Source organism: Patagioenas fasciata, chromosome 12 (genome assembly GCF_037038585.1).
Source record: "Patagioenas fasciata isolate bPatFas1 chromosome 12, bPatFas1.hap1, whole genome shotgun sequence".
NCBI classification, from domain to species: Eukaryota; Metazoa; Chordata; class Aves; order Columbiformes; family Columbidae; genus Patagioenas; species Patagioenas fasciata.
In genome coordinates, this window is record NC_092531.1 from 23,642,717 (window position 1) to 23,669,383 (window position 26,667).

At 40.9% G+C, this 26,667-nt stretch overlaps 1 protein-coding gene across 5 annotated transcripts; it reads right to left on the minus strand.

The window, feature by feature from the left end:
• Window positions 1–1,156: 1,156 nt before the first annotated feature.
• SPPL2A (signal peptide peptidase like 2A) lies at window positions 1,157–26,667 on the minus strand. Of its 5 annotated transcripts, none has more exons than XM_065847347.2 (17): window positions 26,486–26,667; window positions 23,196–23,315; window positions 21,865–22,047; window positions 21,322–21,411; window positions 19,004–19,137; window positions 16,784–16,935; window positions 16,202–16,298; window positions 14,404–14,505; window positions 13,653–13,734; window positions 13,300–13,374; window positions 12,550–12,606; window positions 12,339–12,392; window positions 11,813–11,912; window positions 10,883–10,960; window positions 10,411–10,571; window positions 8,316–8,349; window positions 1,157–3,880 (listed from the first exon to the last, which is right to left on the minus strand). In XM_065847347.2, the coding sequence occupies exons 1-17, from the start codon at window positions 26,537–26,539 to the stop codon at window positions 3,849–3,851; spliced, it is 1,605 nt and encodes a 534-aa protein (XP_065703419.2). In that variant the 5' UTR covers window positions 26,540–26,667; the 3' UTR covers window positions 1,157–3,848. The 5 variants fall into 5 exon arrangements, with proteins under 5 accessions (XP_065703419.2, XP_065703418.2, XP_065703420.2 ...); XM_071814075.1 differs by lacking the exon at window positions 1,157–3,880 and adding an exon at window positions 4,408–4,591; XM_065847346.2 differs by lacking the exon at window positions 8,316–8,349 and having other exon boundaries at window positions 26,486–26,666.

Genomic DNA, 26,667 nt, shown 5'->3' on the forward strand with positions numbered 1-26,667 from the left:
CCCGCTTTTCTTGTAGCTTTGATAGGGACGCATCACAACAAAGCTCGAAATTACAGTAACCAAGTTATTGTTGGACTTTTAAATGCACCTATACCTGTTGTACCCCAGAAAGTCAGTGGGACTGTAAAACAGATAGATGAGAATGTGGAGAAAATAAACTATTGTTTCAAATTGCTGTTACTGGTGGATTGAGCTGGTGGGTATGGCTGCTGCGTTTCTTTTACGGGAGTCCAAAAGATTAAACCTCCTCGTAAATGCTGGTCCCCACACTGGAACAGAGGCACATACTATTGCCCAAGACAAAGTAATGCGCAAAGACACTACAAAACACACTGGTATTGCCCCAAATACAAAAAAGGAGGAAAGAAAGGAGAAAGTATGTGCACAAGCAAGGAGAGGGAACAGAAAACCAGACAGCAGAATACCCGTGAGCACAGTGCTGTGAGACAGTTGAAAGGGAGCTCTTTGATCTAAACACTTTCTTGGTTAAAAGGTCTTTGAGCTGCAAGCAGAAAACCTATTCTCAGCTATTTGATGCCCTCCGTGTTCAGGGAAACAGGATCTTGCACATTCTTTATAAATAAGAGGGATTCCAGAGATACCTGAGCTTCCATCATCAGCCTCTCTCAGCAACACAAAACCTTGAACTTTGATCGCTCACTTCTGACAAGAGGGGTAATAACAGCCGAGCTGCTCTCCTCCTCCTTTCCTCAAAAATTACAAAGAGAAGTCATTCACACAGTAAAATGTGCTATACAGGCTACTTGAAAATCAAAGAGTGCTTTAGCTTCTGAAAGCATTACAAATCCAAAGGCAACTTTTAAATATGCTTATATCTAAACGGTTTAGTAGATGTGAATCATTCCGAGTAAAAATCAAACCCAAATTGTGGTGATAAGATTTCAGTTTTTCTTTTAAAAAGAAAGAAAAAAAAGAAAAAAATGGTAGCAGTACAGTCCAAGCACCAGACGGGTGCTTACAAACAGCATCATTAACCTGACACATCAGGCAGCAGGCATAAAAACTGCAACTATGCACTCATGGGAATGGATAGTGAATTTTTAATTTACTTACTATTATGAAGCGTTAACTGTTTTGCCACGAACATTAACAGTAAGAAAAAGACGACTCCAAACAAAGCAATTACTCAACTTCCTTTTTTTTTTCCCCAAGTAACATTTATTAATAACATTCTTGAAGTGATAACTTAAGAGTCAGAAGGAAGGGGGCTGTTGTCAGTAAACATACAAGGAAATACTGAGATTTTTCTATTAAAGTATGACTAAAAAGGCTTTTAACATAGTGTTTAACCCAAACAAATTTAATATCAAAAACATTCAAAAATCGCTAAAAGTGTTGCAATCAGTTCTACTGAACTTATAAAAAACTCGTTTCAGTAGTCAATACTAACCTATTATTTATATAAAATTTTTAACTCCATTCTTAATTTTTGTAAACAAAGCACCTAAGCGTTTGAAAGAAAAAAGTTAGTTTACATCCCATTAAACTGCAGCACATACGCGTGAAACCTCAGGCATGATCAGGCATGGAGCATCATTAGGCACAGAACAAGGCAGGGTTTCCACAGCCAGCTGCTGAATACATTGCTGCCAAAGGTCTCCTTTATTTATGCCGATTCCGTTATTCATGTATAGCTGAAAATTTAATAAATCCTCCACACGGAAGATTTGAAAGAGAAGAAGGAGTCATATTACATAGATCTGCAAAGCTGCTGAGGACTGAGTAGCGCATGACTTTGAGCTATGACTTCTGTATCTCTTTCAGGAATTTCCAGAAACTTCTTCATGACCATTGAACTGCAGCAGATGTTTGGCTTGTCAAAGAGCATGACGACACATCAGAAGAAGAGTTTTCAGGCTGCTATTGGAACGCTGAGGTATACTGTAATTGATTATTAAGTGCCAGTCAAATTAAAATGGTGCACAAGACCATGATATTCTGAAGCTCTCAGTTCAAGCTTAGGTTAACAAAGTCAAGAGAGGCAACTACTAACGTATGAGAAGTGTGCGTAATTTCTGTTTTCTTAGGGAAGTAGCAAACAAGGCGGTTACCTTACCCGTACCAACTGGCACCACAGTCAGTCTGTGTGAATAGCAGCAACTGATACTCAGGCTGTAAGTCTGTCTGCTCCCGGCTCTTGGGAATGAAAGTTTAAACTCGACATAAATTACGTAAAGCGGCGAATTTGCAGTAAGCCTTTGTTAACTGCCAATAGAGATTTACCATGGTCTTGATTAGCATATTTCCAAAGTAGATCTAGCTTAACTAGATGTAATCTGGTACGTTTTCCCGAGCCAACCTGCCCCTAACTAGCTATAAATGTCTGGAGGTGACCTTCAGATGAGCACGGGGGCACTTGGGTGAGGCGCGGCAGGAAAGCCTGCGCTGCCATGGCCCGGCGTGCGCTCACTCGCTTGTTTTCCCCGGGGTTCTTGAACCTGTACTGGCTATAGGAATGACATTCATGTGAAGAATAGGAAAAATGTTTTAATGACTACCTGACATTAGCACTAAGTGAACTCGGTGGTTTCCTCTTGTTGCCTTCTCCAATTTTCTTTGGTGTAAAGAACTAGCATTACGGCTATACGCATTTTCTATGCCTAATCCCCCTCAATTTGCAGTTTCCTTAGAAAATAAAAGTGACACACTCAAAGTCTTCTAATTGCAAACTAAGGATTTAAACTATTTCTCCTTTTCCAAGTCTTCAAAAGCTAAAACAAATTAAGATTAAACGAGTTAAACACATGCATTGGCCTTAACTAACACAGCACTACTAGCGCTACTCAAACCTGTTGTTTTGTCTATCAATTGCAATGAATTTCCAAAAATAGTTTCAAAAAAACAACAACAACAAAAGTATTGTATAGATGCAAAAGCTACAAAGATCTGTCCTGTCTTCCCCCGTCCTTTTGAACTGATCCACAGCCAAATGGAGTTCACAGATACAGGCCTGGTCTCAATGGGCAGGAGAAGAACATTTCACACACCTTCCCATCCCCAAATAGCACTTTTTGAACAAAATCCCACTTGCCGTGCACACCATCTTGTTTGTCAACTATTCGAGGAGCTGCACTCCAGTTTCCAAGACCATTGTACAAGTACCTCCCCCCTTTTATTTTTTTAAATGGGTGATGTATATCATCCAAAGACTTGCATCAAAGATTAGCAATTTCCACAATTAAGGCATAAACCACTGATACCACAAGGGGAGCAGGGGGGAAGCTCACAACCCCAAGCTGAATTTGCCCCATCATCTGTTTTATGGCTTACAGCGTACATGGACTAATGTACACACTGTTTATTTAATTACTTGTAGTAATGGAACTATAGTTTCATTCTTTAGTTGCTACAGTCACATTAGCATCCAACTTTGCATACAAAATCTGGAAAAGAATCCTATGAAGGGTACTGTACATTTTTTGTTTAAATGAAGCTTGAGTAGTCTTAATCAAAATTAAGAAAACATTTAATGCGTCAAACTGATAAGGGCAAGAAACTTTTATAAAAATATACTGTATAGAAACACATTTGGAAAATCACATACAAAATATCCTTTTATTTCAATTGAAATAAGGCACGGTTTTACTAGCTATAGTTTGCCTGTAAAAATGCAAGTCTGTTTTGATTACTTTTATGTTATTAATATTTTCCATAAAAATATAGATGTGGGAGTAGAAAACCCTTTTACACAGAGTAGGAAATACTCTATTGTAAAACTTCACCCAATTTACTGTAATTCACTTGTAGAAAGTTTGAGTACTATTTGAAATCAGGATCCTACGTGCTATTGTCCTCCAGGCTGTTCACTGGCTGATGCTGTGCTCTCTTCATTTCCTGTATAATCGAGGTGTTCCATCATCTAAAAAAAAATAGAGAGAGATATGGTTCTTTATAAAGAAAATCTGCTTCCCCCCCATTGGTCCAAAGTATTTGTTAGCTAAGAGAAATATAATTAAACACGTTAGAGTGCATTTTAGCAGCGCACAGATGAGAATTTCTCTATAGATCAGAAAAGCATTCAAGCCAAATCAAAGCTCTCTCAGCTAATGCTTTCCACTACAAAAGTATTCTCCAAACAAGGATCCAGTCCTCTACATGAAATTAAACTTATGAGTCAAAAGCGTCTCAATTATTAAATACAGAGAACAAAAAAAACCCATTAGAGTTAAGCAAATTTTTCAAAGACACGGTTTGGAGAACTGGAAATAGACTCAGAGCCTACCTGGCATTTTCAGGTAGCAAGCAACAGCTTGAGCAGAAACGACAAGGTTTCTCGTTCCGTGACTATCTTACAGTTAGTAACGACTAACTCTATTGGCAACATTTCTTTGTAAATTTGCCTTTTATTTTAAAAAGGATAAAGGAAACGGAATTGTAAAGTCCCACAACAGAAAAGAATCTAAACCAGATCATTATATAGATTGATTATGCTTTCCAATTAATGTAACGGATTAGGTCACCTGAATAGCACAAGAAAACGTCGTACTTTTCCTGTTTCCCTGCCTGTTGCTGTGTTCCTAGAGGGCAGTGAAGGCTCAGCTTTCCTCCCTGGGACAAGGCACTGAATAAACTACAGAGGTAATACACATATTTGTTAGCATGGCAAACCGAGACCCATCAGTGTGAGGGCTTTAGAATTACGCATAATTAGAAAGAGGCCAAGCATTGGACAGTTTTGACATCTGAGAGAAGATACAGAAGGGGTAAAACTGATGCTGAAAAGCAGAACATGTCAAGGAGCTGCTACACCCAGCGTGGCAGGATTGTTAGGACAAAGGCTTAATGCTTTCTGCAGCAAAAGGCAGAAAACCCCACATACATTCTTCCATAGCGGGACATCCTGCCTAGGAGGAGAAAGCCTCCCTGTTTTTCTGTAAAACAGCTGCTCACTGCTTGGGGTCTAAGCTGGGTGGACTTCCATGCCACGAGGACACAACTGCTTTCTTGTCCTGCTGACACCCGCTGCCAGGCTCTGACACTGCAGTGTCATAGGCATTTTGGTGGGGTATAATTCTATATGTAGGGCAAAGAGAGTAGTTCCATTAACCTCTCTTGCCATGGCCCTCTTTTACACCAACACAATTGTGTCATCGCAAGGTACACAAGCATCCCTCATCGAAAGCAGGTTTGCTTCAACAAGCTGTTTCCCAATCGAGAGGCACCAGCATGTCATGCAGTAAGCCGAGATGACTGTTCCAACTCCGAAACCAGCCATGGTGACTTGGGTAAGGCTTAGGAGAGCCTAGTGGCCATGGTATTCATCTGACTATACCCAGAAAGGTCTTTCACATCTCTCCTGTGTCAGAATCCAGGCACTAATCTTGCCAATGCACCTGAGAACAGCAGCAGCACACGCTCAGCCCAGCAGGGAATATGAAGCTCCTGTGTTAACGACAACCTTGCGTTCACTTCCGTGTGTCTAGAACCATCCTTGACAAATTCATATCAAGTCACCCAAAGCAAAAAATAAACACTGCCTACAATTACAGAAGTCAAACTGCCATTTTGAATGAAGACTGAAGTATTTGTAGTGGGAAAAAACAACAACAAACCCCCACACAGCACTACCTGCCATCAAGTAATGCCATGGACCTTCCTTCATCCCTGGGAGCACTAACAGCTGGTGTAGCGCAGGTACTTTTGGTAAGCATTTTGTAAAATGTTTCCCTATTAAATTGACAAGATGCTTCCAGAAGGAAAAGTTAACATGGTTTGCATCGATTCAGTGTATCCCAAAGTCAAAGGTTCTTCTCTTAATACTACAACTAGGTAAGTAGCACAAAATGTACTTTTGCTGGAGGTACTTCCTGTATTTGAATTTTAAAGCCTCTGCTTAATATATCAGATTTTTAAGTTAAGACCAAAATGGCTAGTAGAGGATAATGGGTGTTTGGGGTTATTTTGATAGACATAAATGTTAGAAGATCCCCCTCCAAAAAGCCACCTCACCCCATTTCTAATCTCTGCACCATACAGAAGGATTGTCCACAACTTGAAGTCAAAGACAACAGACGCTTTCCTAAAAGTGTCAGATTGCATTAAGCAGCTTTTTCCACAAATGCATCTCAACTGTAGGTTCTCTCAGGACAACCCCATCCCCAAAGCCTCAGCAGAAGCCGCACGGATCTTTACAACAGCCAGCAGCAAGATGAAGGCACCACACAAAAATCCGGGACAAAACTGTTGTTTCAAGCCTTGAAAGAGCCAAAGGAATCAGACCGTGCGCTGTGGAGAGCTGATGAACGTTTAAAGTCAAAGAGATTCAGCAGCTTTTCTCCCACATCTGAATTCCTGACAGTTTTTAAAAAGGACTGTCAAGATAGCTTTGTCACTGAAGCACGTTTAACCTGTCTCCTAACATCGTCAACTATTAAAAACTTTTTAAAAAGTAAATAATAATAGTATTTTTTTAAACAAATCGCACACAGAGCCAAACCAGAAATGGCAATGCAAACTTCTCTCTGTAAAAGAGCAAACACCTGACTGCAAGATTCACTCTGATGACGAAGAACAAATACCTGACTGCAAGATTCACTCTGATGACGTTGCGTTCACATAATTCTTAACAACTTACAGCGATGAATCTTCACGTGTCTGAAAATGTGATTTTAAACTGCAGTTCTAACCAGCAGGTGCATGCAGTGTAACACGCGTGTAACAAACCTCTTGATTTATTATTTCAAAGAGATAAAAAAAGCTCGCTAAACACTTCAAATTTACAAACTCTAACAGGTTGCAAGACTATTCGATCAAGTTGCCTTAGTCCACTAGATGTTTCATGATGTTCATAAAATTATTTCATAGATTGCACTGATGTATTTTTAAATTAAATCATTAACTGGGAAAAAGCATGAAAATAGTTTACCATGCAGGCATACACAAGGAATATAAGGAAACCAGAAAACCTAGAAAAACCTTTATGATGAGCTTCCCAGCAGCACTACTGCCCATATGGCGGTAGGAAATGGGTATGTTGGTCTTCCAAGAAATCCCTGTGCTTCAGTGAAATGTTTTTCTGTGCAGCAACTCATTACAGCTTGAGTAGCTCCATAAAAAAGCCACACACAGCGTAAGCAGGATTTAGGGCCGCATCGTTACACAGAAATGCTCTCACCTAAGAATTCTGGGGCATCAGAATTATGTGGGGGAGTCAAGCTTTACCCATGGGGATAAAGCACAAACTGAAATACTGCTTTTAACCATCCTACCCAAGAACTTGAGTGCACACGGCAGCATGGAAGAATTTTAGGTTATAAAAATACAGTCTGGCCATCTGATTTTAACTGGCACTCAACCCCTCCCATTTCCTAACCTCCTCTTGGTTTTTTCTCTCATTTCTTTATTATTAAAGCTTCTTAATCAGACTTAAATTGTTGAAGTACTCTCTATTAGAAGAAAGAAGCTAATGAGAAAGTACTTTTTAGTTCAGAATTTAAGACAGAGATTGTCTGCAGTGTATAGGGCAGACAAGCTCCACTTTATAAATAGATGTATAATTCCAGACTGACGACTATAATTTCAAGATTATATTCAAATGCTTAAGCTCTGCAAGAAGCTGCAATTTGAAAGCTTGCATTGCTCTCTCCATGCTGTGCTTGAGAAGCTGACAGGTAAAATAAATACCATCAGTGTCAGCGGTCACGAGCAAAAGCCTCTTCAGGTTAAACCTTCCGGCTGCCGTCAGGAAGCTGAGCAGCAGCAAGACCACAAACGCTGCTCTGAATCCTTGAGTCCTGCTCCCGATCCCCCTGCAAGCACCGCAGACAGCACGGGATAAAGGACACTCGCAGGTAATACAATGACAGAGGGACTGGAGACACCATGACAAATTATAATGCTGAACATTGTAAAAGAGGACAATAAAATTGTTGTTGAGCACTGAGCAGGTTTTCATGTCAACACAGTGGCACAGAGAAATTAGGTGAAGGGCTTCTATGTAGGTACCAGTGGAGGAACTAACACCAATTCTAAATGAAGACACTCCTAAGGATTTGGGAAATTATAGAGACATAGACATATGTCTCTATAGACATATAGAGACAAGCCTGAAGGCAGGCTTGGGAATCGTTGGTATTTTATTTAAAATTTTGCTGTATTCCTTTAAAAAAAACCCCAACAAACCTAATAAAACCAGATTTATAGCTTGCCTTCACTTTTACCCTCTTCTATTGAATTACTCAGAAAAATTAGAAAGAAGCTATATGCAAAAACGAATGAAAAGAGGAAGCAGAGGGGAAAAAAAGAAATCATAAGATGATTAATAAAGTTCCATTAAAAGAAGGCCATAATCACACCTTGTAGCAAAGGCGTCCTGGAGGAGTCCGATACCTAAATAAAATTCATTGCATTATTAAGATCATACATGATAAAAGTCAGAAAAAGGCAAAACTCAAAAAGCTAACTAATGGGCTATAATCAAACAGCAGCATTCCTGAAGTTTAGTGCCTTGCTACACAGTAAATGCTCCGGTGCCCCTGTTCCTGGGGCACTTTGCTCTACCAAGTGTGTGAGGCTCATGGGTTCCCATGAGGACACCAAATCTCTACAGGGGGTGGGCACCCCTGTCCATGGGGCTGCTCTGCTCCAGTCCAAGTTACCATCATTGTAGCAAAAAAGAGTCTTCAGTCACCTTTTTCTCTCTTTTTCTCCTCAGAATTAGCACTGAAACCTGACGGTTTCAACCCTGGGTTTGTGTGTGTATGTTTCTTTGTAAGTACAGTAAGCACAGTTCAAACTACAGCTTTATGGCAGGAGGACGAGACACAAGAAAGATCAGCACTGCAGCATTCTGAGAGAGCAACCGGAATAACACTCTCCGGGAAAAAATATAGAAAAATATTCTTCAAAAAGAAGAAAACTAGGAGTTAGTAAAGTTACACACAGGTGTTCAATCACAGATAAATCTAACCCAGGGGTGGTAGAGTGGGGGTGGAAATGAATATTTTAAATTGTGCCAGAAACGAAGTAATCTGACCTCAAAACAAGCTGAACTTCAGAGCAGTTTTAATCCTTCAAGAAACCAGTTGAAAGGATGTGAAATAACTACTATGGCAACATAATTCTTCCCAGTGTGAGTTTTGCTATGAGAAATGCAAGAACTCGCTGTCACTAACGCGACTTGCCAGATTTACTTAGGCCAATCTTACTCAGAACTCAACTGAGGAAAACAAATTACAAAACTTTTTCTCCCTAACAGTCCCAGAGTTACTGGGCTTCGTATATGCAACAATGGTTATTTTAGAATGGCAAACATAACCCATTCGTATATAAATACATAGCAAGCCAAATTAATCCTGACCTACAGAGCAACATTTCTATTCACTGGACCTAGGAGAGGAGTTGTTTTTGTAGACAAAAAGACAGGGTATCCACTTAAAGCTGAAGATGTCCTGAGTAATTTCATCCCATGCCACCCTCCAGTGGAAGGAGGTATTGAATATTAACTCAACAAATGGCAGCATTTAGCTGATCATGCTATAGGAGCTGCGTGATGCAGTTTCTACAAGATTTACCATCACCTGGACTTCCATTGATCCACTTCAACCTTGCAATCCAGAAGCTGAAAAAGCAGGAGCTGCTGCTTTCCACGATCAACTTCCTATCACCCACCTCCAACTACCCATTCTATGAGCCGAGCTCAACACAGCCTGGATACAGGCGATAGCTGCTCAATTCAAACCATATGGGATTTTAGGTCTCACACAAATTCAGAGCGATCTGATCAGTCCTCAATAAATGCTGGGTCACAATGGCACACTCAGGCACTACCAGCCAACTGTGGGGGAACGCGCACACAGCAACGGGCAGAGAGCTGCAGGGATTTTAAGGACTGCAGTTCCTGGGTAGTGTTAGAGAAGCACAGGGGAAATGCAGAATACCCAAGGCAGTGTGCACAGAGCGTGTGCTGCGAGAGAAAACAGCTCTGTAAGCACCCAGCTGTTTTGTTGCTGAATGCTCCATGTAATCCCGATGATGATGATGCATGGGAAGTTTCTAGAATCCTAACTGATGAACTTTTTTGAACTGTCTCTTAATGCAGGACTAGTGCGGATTGTAATCTGCATGCTTAGTTCATGTTATACCACATCAAGGTGATAGTTGAAGGATGTTAAAACACAAATAAAACCTTTCAAAGAAAACAAACCAGAACAAATGACTTTTTCTCTTGAGTACTGAACCAGCTGTTTCATCTCCCTGAAGCTTTATTCTGTCATCTCAACTACTAGGGTAAGATCTGCTAAGAGTAAAGACTATTTTTCCTTATTTGTTCCAGAAGATAACCAACATTAAAACTAGCAAAAATTGGACTGTGGTGATTTAATACCAAGTACTTAGAGAAGCATACACTCCAAGGAATCAAAACCAAAATACTGCAGACATCCAGCCTACCTGGTAATTGCTTCCTTTCCAGAACTTCTTCATCTCTTTGCGCTTCCAAGCAATAAGCGAGCTAGTAATGAGTGTACACGGTACCAGATAAAGAAGAGCAGGTTGTCCCATCTTCATTAATGCCAAGACAATGAAAGTCAGCACCATACCAATGGCATAAGCTATAAAAAGATATTTATACATACACAATCAAGAACAGCTGAATTTTTAAATCATTTAGTGAGCCAGAATTATTATTGTTTTAAAAGCAATATCTTACTTGTTAATATAATTGGATAATATAATTGCTCTGTATTTGCAAGCTCTCTCAACCAACTGACTACCGTAACAAATACTTTAAATACGGGCAGGCACATTAAAGAGATTAAGAGATTCTTGACAACATTGAACATTTACCTGAAGAAAACAATCTACTTCTGCCATTTAATAAAGAGTTAGCATAAAGATTAAGTGCCAAAATATCACGATTTACCTATTGTACAGGAGATGTAATATATAGAGGATGAACTTGTTTGAACATCAAATCTTCGACAATAGGCAACCAGAAGCCCTTGAAGATAAAAAAGAAAGAGGATTAATATTTAGCCATTAATTTCTTTCTCCTCAATCCTCCAAATTAAAGCAGCATAAAAAAATATAGTAAAACTTCCCATTACTCTGTTATCTTTTTCCCATTTATTTCAGGAAAGCAAAGAACCAATTTAAGAAAGCCTATGGTTAGTCTTGAAAATCAAAATCATAATGCAAATACGAGTCAAGTGAGCTTGGTATTAAAAGGCTTCATTTTTTTAAGCAGGCTAATTACATCGTGGTACTTTCAATTTTGGAGGCACTAATATAGGAGAGTAACAGCCTTGTTTTAATACTTCGATAGGGTTTTAATGCTCGCTCTGAACATTCAGCAGTTTTGCCTCGGTACAAATGGCAGGAGAAGGGGGAGCACGCTGCTCACGGGCTGGTGCCTTGTGCCCGACTTCAAGTCATTTGCTCAAGACTCCAACTACACCAAATCCAGCTCTTCTGAGAAAGATGGAAGAACTTGATAATACATTTTGTGCTACCTCACCTCTTATTAGGTAGTCTAAGATATGAAAACACTATGAACTTACAGAATACTTGCTTTCGGTGAGATTTCTATGAGATTTAATTAATACTGACAACTAGATTTATCTGTGGGACCTGTATTTACACAATACAGTGCAACAGAAAAGCAAAAACTTCACTATTTAAGTGTTCTACAATGTCCTAAGTTTTCTTACATTGTGGCTTTTGTTGCATTCTGCACTGCCATATTTTTTGGATTTAGTAATTACTTTGTGAACTAAACTCTAATATAAATCAGTTGAGAATCGAAACCGAAATATTTAATCGTAAGTTACAACTGCAAAAAACATTTGCTCACCTGGGACAATAATGTCGCCAAAACCCAACAATGAAAAGGGCAAATCACAGAGTGTTGATGCAGAGTAGTCAAGTCTAGGCACTCTAATAACCACAGGTAACTGTAAAACAGCATTTCAGAAGCCCACATAAATCTGTTCTAAAGCATCCTGGCATTTTGGATTTTATATTTGTTTGTTTGCTTAAACATGGAACAGTTTTAAGATAATTTATTGTTAATGCGGAACTTCAAAACAGGTAGAACCTGAAGTAAAAACCAGAAACCAGCACAGAGAGTGGATAAAGCTTAAGGCAACAGGGAAATTGGAATTTCAGATTTACAAGTAATATGCACACACACACAATAAAAAGTTTAAAACAACATTTAACCATATAATAACAAATCTGGATTATTAACCTAACTATAGAGTATTGATCAACGATATCCAGGCCCTGAAGAGAAATTTGGACAGTCAGGTTTTCCCCAAAAGAATAGTCTTTTCAGAGGGAATCATTTAAAAATCCAGTATCTGAAATACAATCCTTACTTTCTCATGGGGAGCTGAGCGTTCAGTAGGGACTTCCACCAAGTTTCCATCATTCTAGGATCAAACCCAAGTCAACAGGTATTTAATACTTAAAAGAAAACAGCAGAAGCTGGCTATATTTTGTGAGAAAGTTATGCTGAAAAGCACACTATGAATTAGCTACAAAATGTCAGTATTTGTATGGTGCACACGCTAAGACAACTATTCATACCTTTTCACTGTTTCCAAAAGGACCAGCTGCAACTTCAACCATTATACTCGCCCCATTCTGAAATCAAGGTGATTTTTCAAAAGTTAGTGGGTTAATATACCAAACCATTCATACCATGCTCACCAAAAACTGCTTGTACTTCATCTTATGATTCAGGATTAGAAAAATCCAGAATATCAAAAGGAAGGCTCTAGTATCATACAGTATTCTACAACACCACATTGCTTTGCATTAAAAACACATAGTCCAGCCTAAAAGAGCTGTTTTAAAGAAAACCAAATGACAAATCCACCAGATGTGGCTGGAAGTTTAGATAAAAACGTGTCAGCTTTTTCTGCTTCAAAATAAAAGGAGATACGCTTGCAAACAGTTCACACCACGCTGCAAATGAGCACCGCAGAAAGTACGAGCGCTCGTTCCAATATACGGGTGTTGAAAGCAAAAGGAGGAACAAAACTGGAGGGCAGGAATTTCTCATCATCACTCTGCCACAAAATTGGGGACAGCTTATGTGGGACTGCTGGAAACTTAGTCATTTAACAACATTTATAGCACCTACACAAGCATTATATCTACAAGCAATGCAAGATGAAAATTTGGGCCACTGCTGTCTTAAATGGGGAAAAAGAAAAGCAAGTCAGCGTTTCTGCATCGAGAATATTGAAAACATTAATCTGTTTGACAAAAATGCTGCCCTAATGGCCAGACAACATTTTTGGTTTTATTTTAAAGATAAATTCACAGACGTACCTTTGTGATAAATGGTGTTATGAAGACAAAAAACACATCGTACAGAAGGAGAAGGCCTAGAAGTATCACACAGGACTGGCGAAAAAGAACAAAGTATTACCGTAGGTTTTCAAGGACTGCACAGTTAGATTCTGGTACCATTACCGTATCACCCTGTTACAAAGAACAACACCCCCCCAGCCCACCTTTTTATTCTGGCACAGCATTTTGAACAGGATTCCCTTCTTTTATTAATTATTAAAAACAGTAAGGGGGTTTGTTTGTTTTAAAGTATCTCTTGAGGATTGAAAACCTACTAAACTCACAGATTCATGGCATTAGAATGCTTTCTTAAGGTAAGCAACTTACAGTACCTTAAAGTTGGGCATTTTCAGTGTTTTAATAAAGTTGAGGCAGAAAGCAACTCCCAAAATATCTTGCAAAATCCAAGCCCACCTAAAAATAAGAACACATTTTTACATATTGTTCAAATTACTGCTGGAATCTAAGTGCAATAATGATTTTACATTTTGCTGGAAACAGCAAGATCGCAAAGTTTACTGGAAAGTGAGAAATAAGTTTTTAGGAAGTATTGCTACCAAACCCACAAAAATATTAGTTTCGAGATGGTCAATTTACAACTAGGCTCTGATCATAAATGGGTAACTGTCCTTCATCAGCGTATTACAGCGAAAATGAGCTGAACAGAGGCTGAAACAGGGCCTTGGTGTTCAAGTGTAGGATTGCTCATTTGATTGGAAGCTCTACTTGACATCTGGCACCAGATGTTACGTAGGATTGTACTGTAATATTTGTGTATTTGTGCTCCACTGGACCATAGGAAGACCCTATGCTATTTCTGCGCTTTTCTCCTCTGCAGCAATCATTAGCGATCAAGCTAGTTTTTCCTCATCTTCATAATTGTTTGAAACTCCAAATTACCACACGGTTCATTTGTATAGCTTTGTTCTCTATTATTCCCATGCTTGTTAAGCTTCATAAATTATTTCATGATTTTTTGAAATCGGTACTGGAGTTTAGAAGGATGCCATGTCCCGTGATTAACTACACGATGGGAAGTTCATTAATGACAGTTCCTCTTTCAAGTCAGAATGCATCACTTACCTATCTTCATTTCGAAACACTGCCCAGACGACAGCTGCTGCTATGCAGAATACAGCAAGGAAAACAAGCCTCACTTCAATGCTTTTGTTGCCACACGCAATCCTAAAAGAACATAATTACATTTAAAAATAAAGCCTGCAATAACCAAAACAGATGCCTGTGCTATCACAAGTCCTTAAACTGAGGTGGTGTTCCCTTACTGAGGGCTTCACCTTTGCCCATTTGTTCCACCCGGACTCAAGCGACATTATTCTTAGGACTGCAGTCCTTCCTTCTCCAGGCTGCCTTAAAGATGTGCCCAGAGATGCTAAGCTGAGTTGGATTTTGATGGCGGTGCGGTTTAAGCCAGCAGGCAGCTACACACCACACAGCCAGTTGCTCACACCCAAAATGGGTGTTAGATGGTATGGAATATCCCTCTGGCCAGCTGGGCTCGGCTGTTCCCTCTGTCCCCTCCCAGCTCCTTGTGCACTCCCTGTCTTCTCGCTGGCAGGGCCACTGTGAGAGGCTGAAAAGTCCCTGACCGCTCAGCAACCCAAACTTCAGTGTGTTAATAACATTATTCTCATTCTAAACCCAGAACACAGCACCACACCAGCTACTAGGAAGAAAATTAACTCTGTCCCAGCATAAACCAGGATAAATGGTCATTCCTTGTTTCAGCAAACACATCCAGGGAGGGCAGCAAGAAGATGAATTTATTTAATCCATTTCTGTCATGTAACAATTATGCCAACAGAACTATGTCAGTGAGGGATGGTCAAGTCATGATTGCAGAAAGGGGTAGTGGTGGTAAAAATCAATTTTAGGACAAGTAATACAAGATTCAAAATGGAATAATTACACATTGCAAAATTGTGAACCAATATCTGTTTCCACTGCCTACTTAATTTTCTGAGACAGTTCTTGAACCGATATAAGTAATGGAAGTAATGCCTGTCCTGCACTTTACACAAAACCTGCTGGTTTTTCTACCTGATCTCTACCTTTGATGGGCTACTGGACCATCTGGCATTAATGTGCTGTACTAAACAACAAGCAAACATAATCCTCAGCTTTCAAGCCTATAAGCATTGTTCTTTTGGGGAAAAAAAAAAAATATATATATAACTTGTTGCATTGAATGTTAGGGGTTTTTAAAGTGAAGACACAGGGGAAGAAAACAGGAACATTCCCATACTCACTAATACCTGCGGGATATTTAATCTGGAGGAATAAGCAGAGGCTGGCTGTATACTGATCACCCACTGCCTGAGTTACACTGTGGCCACTAATTTCTACCACAGAGGACATGAGCAATGTGTTACTTCACAAGAAAACATTAAAACTTGGTCTGTCACAAGTACAATACACAGTAACATGAGGGGAAAAAAACCCTCTATTGCCTATAGCATAGTACTTGCTTAAAACAGTCCATTAAGAGTTGGAAACTACTCAGCGTTCCCACCCCAGGAGAACACAGTATGTGCAGAATCCCCCTTCACAGGGTTCCTTGGTGAACAAAGGAAACGGGCAATCAGAGTTTTGTAAAACTGAGCTCAGACAGCCAAGCTGAGCTTTTCAATTTTATCATGGCAATGCTTTAAAATAAAGATAATGCAGCAAATCTCCCACACCACTACTTTAACTATTGATTATGCTACAGGTCCCTTTATTATCTGTTGAAGAAGCTTGTAATTTTCTTTTGTAAAAATCCCCCACACTAAACTCTTCTCATATTCTCACAATAGCTTGAGTAGCAACCAGAAAATACCCGAAAGAAACCTTATGTTTATAACAATTGAAAGGTGTACAATACCTGCACTGCCCAAATGGTATTTCTCCTATTAGTGCCGCCAGACAGTTGTACAGACTCATTGCGGATGCCAAGCAGAAGACTGCTATTATAACATAAACTAAATAAAAAGAATGGGAGAAGGGAATCAGCGACAAAATACAATAGAAAAAAATAGCAAACAGGAATCAAACACACCAAAGTACATTTGAGGTAATGCCATTTCACCTTAATTAGTGCACTGCAGCCACAAACTGAATGATAATACAGCAACACCTAACAAAAGTTTTCACTCTAAATACTACTAAATTACCATTGCCACGCAAGAACGTCAACATGTATAATGTGCTTTTTTTAGTAGTCAATAGTCACCTCTCCTCTGCATTACTTCCTTCAGAATAAGGCTGTCAAGGCAGCCCTTTGTAAGTGAGTAGAAGAAAGTTCCCTCTTTTTAAGTAGCAACTACATCTTGTGAACCCTCCAATCACACGTGTAGAGAACAATTACAAACTTAATTTTAATTTAGAAAAGTAGCTTTCCAGACTTAGACACCTAACAAGATCACACAGAAAAATCAGTGAAATTGGAATATCCATTGTTTCTTACCTAGCCATTTGTAGAAGAAATAAAGTAAGACCAGCATGACACAACAGATGACGACAAACAAGATAACTGTCACAGGGGTAAAAGTGACATTTTCTTCCTTCTTCCTCCTTGTTTCTCTCTCCCCAGGACTTGCTATTGCTTTCAAATTCTCACTGTTTTAAGAAAACAAACACAGATTCTGAAAACATTTCACTATGACCAGAACTGCTGGCTATAAAGCATTTAGACTCACAGCATTTCAGTTTAATCCTTCATGCCATTATTAGACTTAAAAATTACAGAAAAAACGTATGCTTATCCTTCGAGTTTCTCTCAATTTTTAATGAAGATACGCACTTCTAAGGCAGCATACACCACAAGGAAAAGATTAACTGCCCTCCTTTCCAGTTGTGTGGTCTTTAAAGAGTAAAAACCCTGATCTATGTGAGGAAAATCAGATATATCAAAACTCTTAAACACCTTCTCAGGATGCACACTCAACTCTATTAGCACATCACCTCTAACCACAAAATTTCTTGCATTAAATGTAGTTAATCGGATAAACTCATCTATGATAAATCAAAATAATGGGAATGACAGACTGTTTCCCAAACTCCACTAACAGACATTAAGTGTCTGCAAAACCCATTCCTGTTAGTAGAATGAAGCTAAGTGCTAGTTCTTTTACCCTCATAATTACAGAGTAAATGAAAGAGAGGGGGTGTAACTGGGGATTTTCATTGAGAGTAAGATTTCTGCGCATACATACTCCATATTTATACCTCACCATGCAAAATAAGGAGCCTTAAATTGTTGTGTTTGTTCTTTGAGCAGATAGCCCTAGTACTCTTTAGTACAAACAGTAGTGCAACTTGCCCATCAGATAGCGTGTTCCTAACAAATCCCAGGACCAACCTACAAAATGCTGAATTCAGCACCAAAACGGCTTCCTTCAGAAGAGAAGAACCCACAGGAGTAATGTACTTTGTTAGATTAATCACCTTCTCGGAGGACATGCTTTGAATAAGCAGCTTCAAAAAAAAAATAAAGCTCACCCAAGATGTATGAAAGCGCACTTTAACAAGTTTAATATAATTACATCTAGCTAGTTTCCATATGGGACACAGCATCACATTTAGTTATTTTAGCATTCAGCGCAGCCACACCCTATAGCACTGCAGGGTAAAAAAGCAGCATCAGATCCAACCTTTAAAAAAAGAAACACCACTCCCCCCCTTCTTCTTTAATCTCTTTAAAAATCACTCGGATTTGCATAACTAGTGGGAAAGAGGAAGCTGTTGTTATCACATACGATCCACTCCCTGCTGTTCTGGGGGGCAAAGCACTGAGAACCCCAGGTACCAACGCACACCGGCCCTTTTAGCACATGCACACACCCGAGAAATGCTGCAGAGTAACACCGTGCTCTGGAAGGCCGGCAACACCCAGCTTAACCCCAGACTAAAACCAGTTCGGTGCATCGAGTGTGCTTCACCTCACAAAACCAAGCTGTGTACCTGCCCTTCAAGCACAGTGCAAAGCCCCTAATACCCTCTCATTTCCCCACATTGGCCACATTCTGCACTTCCACTGGCACCCCTTCCCTGCACCAGGGCTGCTGCTGCCTCCTCGCCCCTGCCTGGTCCTGGAGCCGCTGTTACACCACCAGGTAACAGGCAAAGCTGAAGCTGATAAGCCTGGTTGGACTTTAACTGTTTGGAGCCACCCAGACACAACCAAACCGCACTCCCAGTGCTCCTGGTGACAGGAGTGCGGTGCAAGGACATCCCAGAGGGTGCTGCACAGCCAGCTGGGAGCGAGCAATTGTACAGATCCTGCCAATGCAGACACTACATATTAATACAACTACATACAAACCTCTTGGATCACTGGATTTTAAAGGTGTCATTAAAATATCAACGTTATATCATGGATATTGGAGTATGATGATGTTAGTTATAGAGTATGTGGTAGTTTCTCAAAATCTTAACTCATTCCTCCTCCCAAGAGCTATGATCCCCCATGGACTGTTACCACCTACTGCTCAAAGTTCCTCAAAAACCTACAGTGATTTTTCAAAGGTTGCAGCGCTCAAGCATTTCATGGCAAAGCAGCTACTCACACCCAGATCTTCCAATTTTCAAACTGCCAACCTAAAAGAACATAATTTTTCACTAATAATAGAGACAGTTTTTACATTTGTAGCCCACATAATTTAAGCAGTTCCATTAACAAACTTACAGCTCTGCTACTCCACTCCAGTAGCCTCCTAGTGCCACTGTAAACACAGCAATTAGGAAGATGACAACCATACTGCAATCAAACTCCGGCAACGGTGGCGAATACAGAGTCACATTAACTTTATTTCCAAGTGTCTGAAAAATAACAGAAAAGTTGGTTCATAAGGACAACAAATTAATTATATTGCTTATTTTCCAACAAGATGCACATCGTGATTTCGTGCTCTTAACCTACACAATGCTGAGAGAAAACAATGTTTTCAACTTACTGCCCAAGAGATCCCATATATCTACCTTGGTCATTGTAAAGAAGCAACACTTTCGGGATGGTCATGTTTGAAAACAACAATGCTGTGGAAACACAGGGATATCACAAGACAAAATAGTAGTTCTTTCTATTATCTCTGAGAAGTTGTGCCTCTTGCCCAAAAGCTTTTCATGCCCCCCCAGAATCACAGAAAGCAAAACCAAGATGCTTCCATTTGACTGAAAGGTGAGATTTAAGAAACAAAGGATGATAATTTGATAGGAAATGGAAGGTGGTAGGGAAGAAAGGTTTGCTGCTGTGGTCAAAGTAAGCCAAGACACCTAAACCAATCCTGCAGTGACAACAGACGCCAGAGATGAAGCAGAAAAACAGATCTGTTAACAGCCTGCATGTGGGATAAAAACAAGAGAGGAGACGACAGGCCAGGGAGGCTGGGCCACAGGAAGATCACACTGGCAGTGGAGAGGCTGAATGGGAACCTGAGCAGTGTAGTGGAATACACTGGCCATATGTGAAGAAAGCAGGTTCATTTTGGCATCTGAATGATGTAATTACAGCTACTAACCTTACTGTAGGCTAAAGAAGTCAGAATTGTTAATTTGGCTGAAGTTATGGAAGTTAAGAAAACAAGAAAGAAAATTAAGGTCTTGTGAACTATCGTAGGGGTATGAAGTGGAACATAACTGTCAAGGCTCATAATATACTTGACTCAAATGGTGACAGCTAACTGGGATTGAGCCTTCTATGAAAAAGTACAGAGAATGTTTACACAACCTTACTACCACCCAACTGGTGCTGTCTCTCTCTTCTAAATAAAAGGAGAAAGCTGAAAGCCTCAAAAGAGTTATAACAGAAATGCAACTGTAGTAGGAAGAATACAACAGCTGCCAGCTTCTAAGCAGCACATACCATTCAAAACAACAGCTACCAGCAACATGACAGAAGGCTTTGGCAAAAACTACATCAGAACTAGGAAAGGATCACTTGTAGTCTAGATCCTCACTGCTTTGACAAAGGCAAAGACAAAACCAAATTCTTTGATTCAGCAGCAGCATGAGACACCATCTGGCACACTCATCTACCAGAGTTACTTGGGTGAATGACTATGGCTGTGCAGAGTGATGCTACGTCACAGCAGCACAAGCAGCACCAGGCAACAAAGTGGGGCAGAGAATATCAAGAACACATTATGGATCAAACCTTGCCCTGGTTCCCTTCATGTTAGTAGCATATATCTTCAAACCACCCAACTAAGCAAACAACAACGGTCTAACTTGAATGAATTTCAAGACAGAGGACAACTCAAATCAAAACACGGTATTCATCAAGACTATGACAGACTGAGGACAGTCATCACAGACCTTCAGTCATGTCAATGCTCAGCAAGAACCAACCTTTAATGGGAACAGACATTAAAAAAACAAAGTCCTGTACATAAAATATACTGTTTTATTTGAAACCCTCTGCAATATTCTGTATCCTAATACTACATGTCAAGGAAAACCAGCCCCAAATACCCCCAAAACAAACTCCCCTGCTTATAAAATCGAGGAGGTACCACAACTACCACATTTTAATGAGACGCTTGGCATCTCACCATGAACTCAACGGCAGAAACTCCAATTATACTGCTTAATTGCTCTGTAACAGATGCTGTCCCGCTCTATAAAGAGAGAGCTCATCACCTGGCAAGGACAAAAAAAGCCCTCACACCTTCCTCAAAATCCAGCCTGGTCAGGCATCTGCAATTGTATACAAGGCTATGGGAAGGCTGCTTATCTTGTTTAACAGGAATACTTCTAAGATTAACCCCCTCCTCCAGTTAGGTATTATGTTTCCCATTCTTTGTGTTCTAAGTAATCATTCTCTCGAATTAACCTGAATTAGGAAGACTAGCATTTCCATGACTTAATATCCATCCTCATGTGTAAGTAGTATCTATGCACATTCAAATCAGGCAGACATCCACATCTGACCTGACATTATTGTATTTATTTGTCCAAAAGCCTAAGTTTATACAAACAGTAACATGCTGAAGTTATATTACTTACCAGCTGCATATCTACTATGTCATCATATCTTATAAGAGCAACTGGAATAGTCACATCTTCAAAATCAGTCTTGTTATCTGAAATAGGAGACTAGAAGAGAAAGTGTCAGTGGTAAGTATATTGAGTCTATTTGCAAAGCAGGTTAGATCCCTAAAAGCAAAATATCCTTTCAATTTCACTGTACTCGAAGGAAGAAAAAAAATATTAATATCTCATTCATCCCATTTTCCAAAAGGTTAATGAAAACAGATGTACTTAAACCAAACATGGAACAGATTAAAAATACAATTCAGCTGTAGATACTTTTAGATGATAGAACACAGCATTGCACAGGGCTAAGTGGGAATGACCCTCTTGCTCTCAGAACAGCGGTTCACACCGGCACAGACTGTGGGGAAGGTTAACAACTCGTGCCGGAATCCCACACGTTGCCAGGTCCTCTGCTTTTGGGGTTTCTCTCAGCTAAATCTGCACAACACCGCATCAGACCAAAAAGACAAGACACTATTTCACTACAGAAGAAAACCAGATGTTCTAACTTACCAGCCTGGGTTTACTGGCAATCAAGAGCACTGCAGCACCCAAACTTTGTGCAATTCTTGCTTTCTCCAAAAAAGTGCAGTTTCCTCTCAACACAACAACTGCTTTGTCCTTCATTAGGCCAGAAGGAGCTTCGGAAGAATTGCAGAGTACCGTAGAAGTCAGGTTTTCCAGAGCCCTGAAAGTCTGCAGAGAAGAGGGAGAAGAAGAACATGATGCAAATAGGAAATGTGACGCTGCAAACTAATCTAGAAGACATTACCATGCTACGCTCTCTAATTTGAGGTTTGCCAGAAAGAGACATAAGAGAAAGGAATCATTAATTCAGGTATATAAAATCAGAGCAGTAGTTTCTACAACTGTTTCTAAACACAACTTCAACAGTTGTTGCTGTAACTTAAAAATAAGAAACTGGTTATATAGGAAAATCACTGCCCATAGTTCTGGGGAAGCCAGTGTACGCTCTGATATTTCCAGGCTTCACAAGACAAAAGACGGATACAACATGACCAGAGCTCTAAAGTACAATACTTGTTCAAAACCAGCTGACAAGCCTGACAACGTATTACTTATTACAAAATATTTTTGTTAAATCTGTCCTTATTTCAAAGTTGAATTTCATCTTGACAATTATTTTTAAATTAGTGTCAGTTTTCTTCAGTTAGTCAAGACATCCCAGTGGCCAAAGTCGCACAGCAAAGATGTTTGGGCTGACAAATGATCTTTACTGTTTTATATGGAGCTAATCTGCTAATGACTGACAGGAGGGGGCAGAGAGAAGACTTCTTGATCACTTCCAAACACAAAGCATTTCCTAAGGAACATTTGTTTCCACCTCACAGCCTAGTTTGGCTCATAGGAACACATTCAGAAAATATGGCATGATGATAAATTCCAGATAATCTCCTATTCCATCACGTTTTCAAGACAATTAAACAGAAGATCAAACAGGAACTGATATGTGAAAACCGTTTCACACGTTTACAACATTTTGTAAACAAATGAACAGAAGTTTTACTCCCAACTCTAAAACCTGGACATACTCATAACACCTGAAGAAAAAGATGAACTATATCAGATGAATATGTAAATATATTTAAAACCAGTTCTAAGCACAGAGAGAGTATCAAAATCGTCAACTTCAGAAGTTGTTTTTTTAAAGTATAGAACTGTTGACTATAGAGATCTTGTGGGGGTGGGCAGGGACACGACCCAAAAAGGCAAATATTCAATGTTGCACCTATTTAACTCTACATTTTGAAGACCAGTTATAGCTGATCCAAATTCATATTGCATTCTGTTTTTCTTAGGGGATATGATTATGAACTACTTACAGCATTGTCCAGGCTCTTCGGAAGAGATACCCAGTTAGAATTGTAAATGATGCAGTAATCCTTGGTCGTGGGGGACACCCCATCCCCAGAAGCGTGCAGGATCCCCTCATCCGCCGCTACCTGCAATAAACCAGGGTGTTGTCCATAAATAAAGTTCAAAAGATGAGGTCTAGAATTTCCTCTACTAATAAAGGTATTGTATGGCAACTCCTAGAAGATTTTTTACCAAATAACTGTAAACATGAAGATCAACTCGTGTACTGTAAGACAAATTAGTATAGTTAAGGAAATAATGGTGTCTCCCCATATTACATGAGGGACTTGGAGTAATCTTATTTCTGCTATTTATTAATACAGATGAATTTTAAAATTTCTGATAATTTTAGGGATGTATTCTTCTCCCCAAGCACTAATATACTCATAAAAGTGGATAAATGAACAGCATAAGGATTAGATGTAGCTACAGATGCAAAGTATTGAAAACTACCTTGTATCTCAAATAAGCAACACCTTAAAAAAAATGGGAGATGATCTTATTTCAACTGCTTTTCTTGAGAGAGAAACCGACCTAAATATCAGGAAATATCAATAGATTTTTTAAAAAATTAAATCCCATAGTAAATTCCAGGCTTGTCTGAAAGAACACCAGGATATTAAGCTAGAAGTAGGCAGGGATAAGGGAGGAAAGCCCAAATATATGTCTATACGTACAATGTTAATCACTAACAGTGCCTTAGAGGCTGCTGTATCAGTATTCTGCAGCGAGAACCAGAGAGAAAAGAAAAACATGTGACAATATTGTTTCGGAGGTTTATGTCTGCCTGGCTTGAATAGCAAAAAACCTTCTTCAGAGAAATCCATTATACCGGCCACAGCGCGTGAACATCTGCCGGGAAAACTGTGTCAAAGGGCCCCAGCACATTAACTGTTTAACATGTAACGGTTCTTCACCCATCAGCTAAAATAAGTTGTTCCATGATTTATGATCAGCACCAAAATTACCAAGCTTTCCTCTTAAGTGCACTCACCTAAAAGTCTAAGCTAACGGCAAACTGAAAGCAATAAAACTTCCAACAGGTACAAACCCCAGATATTTCCATCCACTAAAACCTCTTTCTGCTTCATGAAGTAGAACAATATGTGTTTTTTGGGTTCCTGGAAATCAGGTTCTAAGGCTACACGAGCATGAGTCTTCCTAGAAGGAGGGATTACTTGCTTATTTGATACACATGTTTTGTTTGGCACGCTTCCCTTCTCTGGGATGAGTCAGGAAACACAATTCTTGCTCACCAGACTTAAAGATGATGAGAAACGCTACACGCTACACCTCACTTGGAACATTCCCACTGAAATCCTGTTGCATCCAGCTGAGCTTTCATTGTGTAATTGCTTCTGTATCCTTTCAGAACACACCAGGGCTACTAGTTTGGGTACACGGCCTTAGAGTCAGATGTGCTGCTGAACAGTCTAGAACAAATCTTACTCTCAGCATACACACAAAGTAAAAACTCACTGAGCACATTTTCAATCTTGCTGCTTAAGTAGAAGACTAAGACTATGTCCACAAAACTGCTCCTGAACAGGTTAACCTGCTACCAGAGGCTGACTTGCTCCAGCATACAAATGTTCCCACATGGCAGAGAGACGTGACAGCCGTCCTCACCTAAAGGGGCATCATCATCTCCTTTCACTTCAGGTTCAGACAATTCCCAGTGGCCTCTCACCTTCAAACAAATGTCCTCCTGGTTTTGACAGGTGGTTCTCCCATCATATTGCCTTCCTTTACCACCTTTAAGCTTTTCTTGTATAATTCCTTGTCTTTGGTAGAGAAGAAGACATCTCATACTGTCTCTTAATCCTTATTTTTCCTAAGACATCCCTGTGCTGCAGGGATATAAACTTGGGTTGACTGTTGAGCTTTGGAGCGCACTGGTGATCCCACCACACAGAATACTGGAAGTTACATGAACCAGGGGGCACAGAGACCAAACCAAGGCTGTATTTACAATATCCATCACAGCGTCTAGATAAGACGCACAGGAAACTCAAAGGTACAGTATTTTGCACACAGCAAGTAACAACAAAAACATTAAAAAGTAGGAAAAAACTAAGCGTGAACAAAACAAGCATCATTTCCATAGCTGTGCCAGCGGCCCCACAACAAACTGTCCGTCCTGGCACTGTGACCCAGGTGCCTGTGCTCAGAGCGCAGCAGCGGTCCTTCCCAAATACCAACTGCCTTCCTGAGCGTTAACTCCCCACCCTGTTAGTCTCAGACACTGTTCTTGAGGCTGAACAACCCGGTCTAACGCTCACCGCTGCCACAGCTCCATTTGCAGAGGAAAGGAGGAGGCAGGCCATGGAGTCTTACAGGAGAGCAGGTGAAGCCCCTTCCCTTGTCAGCAGCTGCAAACCATTGGGCTAAGGAGCAAAGCCACCCTTCAGAAAAGCCCAGCACAACTGACCATGCCTATGTGGGGCTCACAAACAGCGAGGGAGAACTTTGTAGGGAGACACAAGCTACTTCACCCAAAGGCGCTCTCGAGGCTCCAGCAAACTGCTGTGCAGCTCCTGCTGAGCAAGCCCAGGGGTGACTTCCTATACAGGAACGTACTCTGCACCCTGCCTTACCAAAACAAGGTAAAAATCACATCAAAAACAAGCAAACTCCAACAACAAAACAACTTGGTGCAGCAACATTGAATGTAAATATGCCCTTCATACTGTTTATGCAGGTCACAGAGGTTTCTGGCTTTCCCATGTCACTGCTCCATCAGACAGAAAGCAGCGACCTGTGAGCCCAGAGAAGCTGCAAAGCAGCCCCATACAGGAACCGCAATGGTGAACGCGCTGAGAGCCAGGACACACACACACCAGGCTCCCCTCAGCGCCCTCATTTTAACACCTCTGCAAACAACACCAGTGTTTGCCTACGCTGGCACGCAGGAAGCTCATTATCCAAACCCGCCAGAGCGAAGCCCAGGCCGGGGCAGCGGGAGGCGGGGGAACCGGGGCCTTGCCGGAGGTAGGGCCAGGAGGCCGGAAACCGCCGGACACACCTCGGAACCAAACCGCCTCCGAGGCGCTCGGAGCCGGGGGCGCACACCAGTCCCACCGGCCCGTGCCCGCGGCCGGGGGTCCGCCACGGAGCGGCTCCAGGGGACAGGGAGACAGACGGAGCCTCTCAGCCGGTAAAGAATGGGGAGCGGCCCGGCCGCCTCCCCGCGCTCGCCCGAGCGGCGCGGCCCAGGCAGCGGCGCCTCCCGCGGGGGGAGCAGCGCAGCCCTTACCGGCGCCAGCAGCAGCCCCCACAGCGCGGCCCACAGCGGCCCGGCCGCCCCCATGGTCCTCAGCCGCCGCCTGCTCGGGAAGAGCCTCGGCCGGGCTCGGGGTCCCCCCGCGCCCCACGGAGCCTTTCACCGCCGCCGGCTCCCGGAGAGGCGCCACTTCCTCTTCCGTCCGCCGCGGCCGA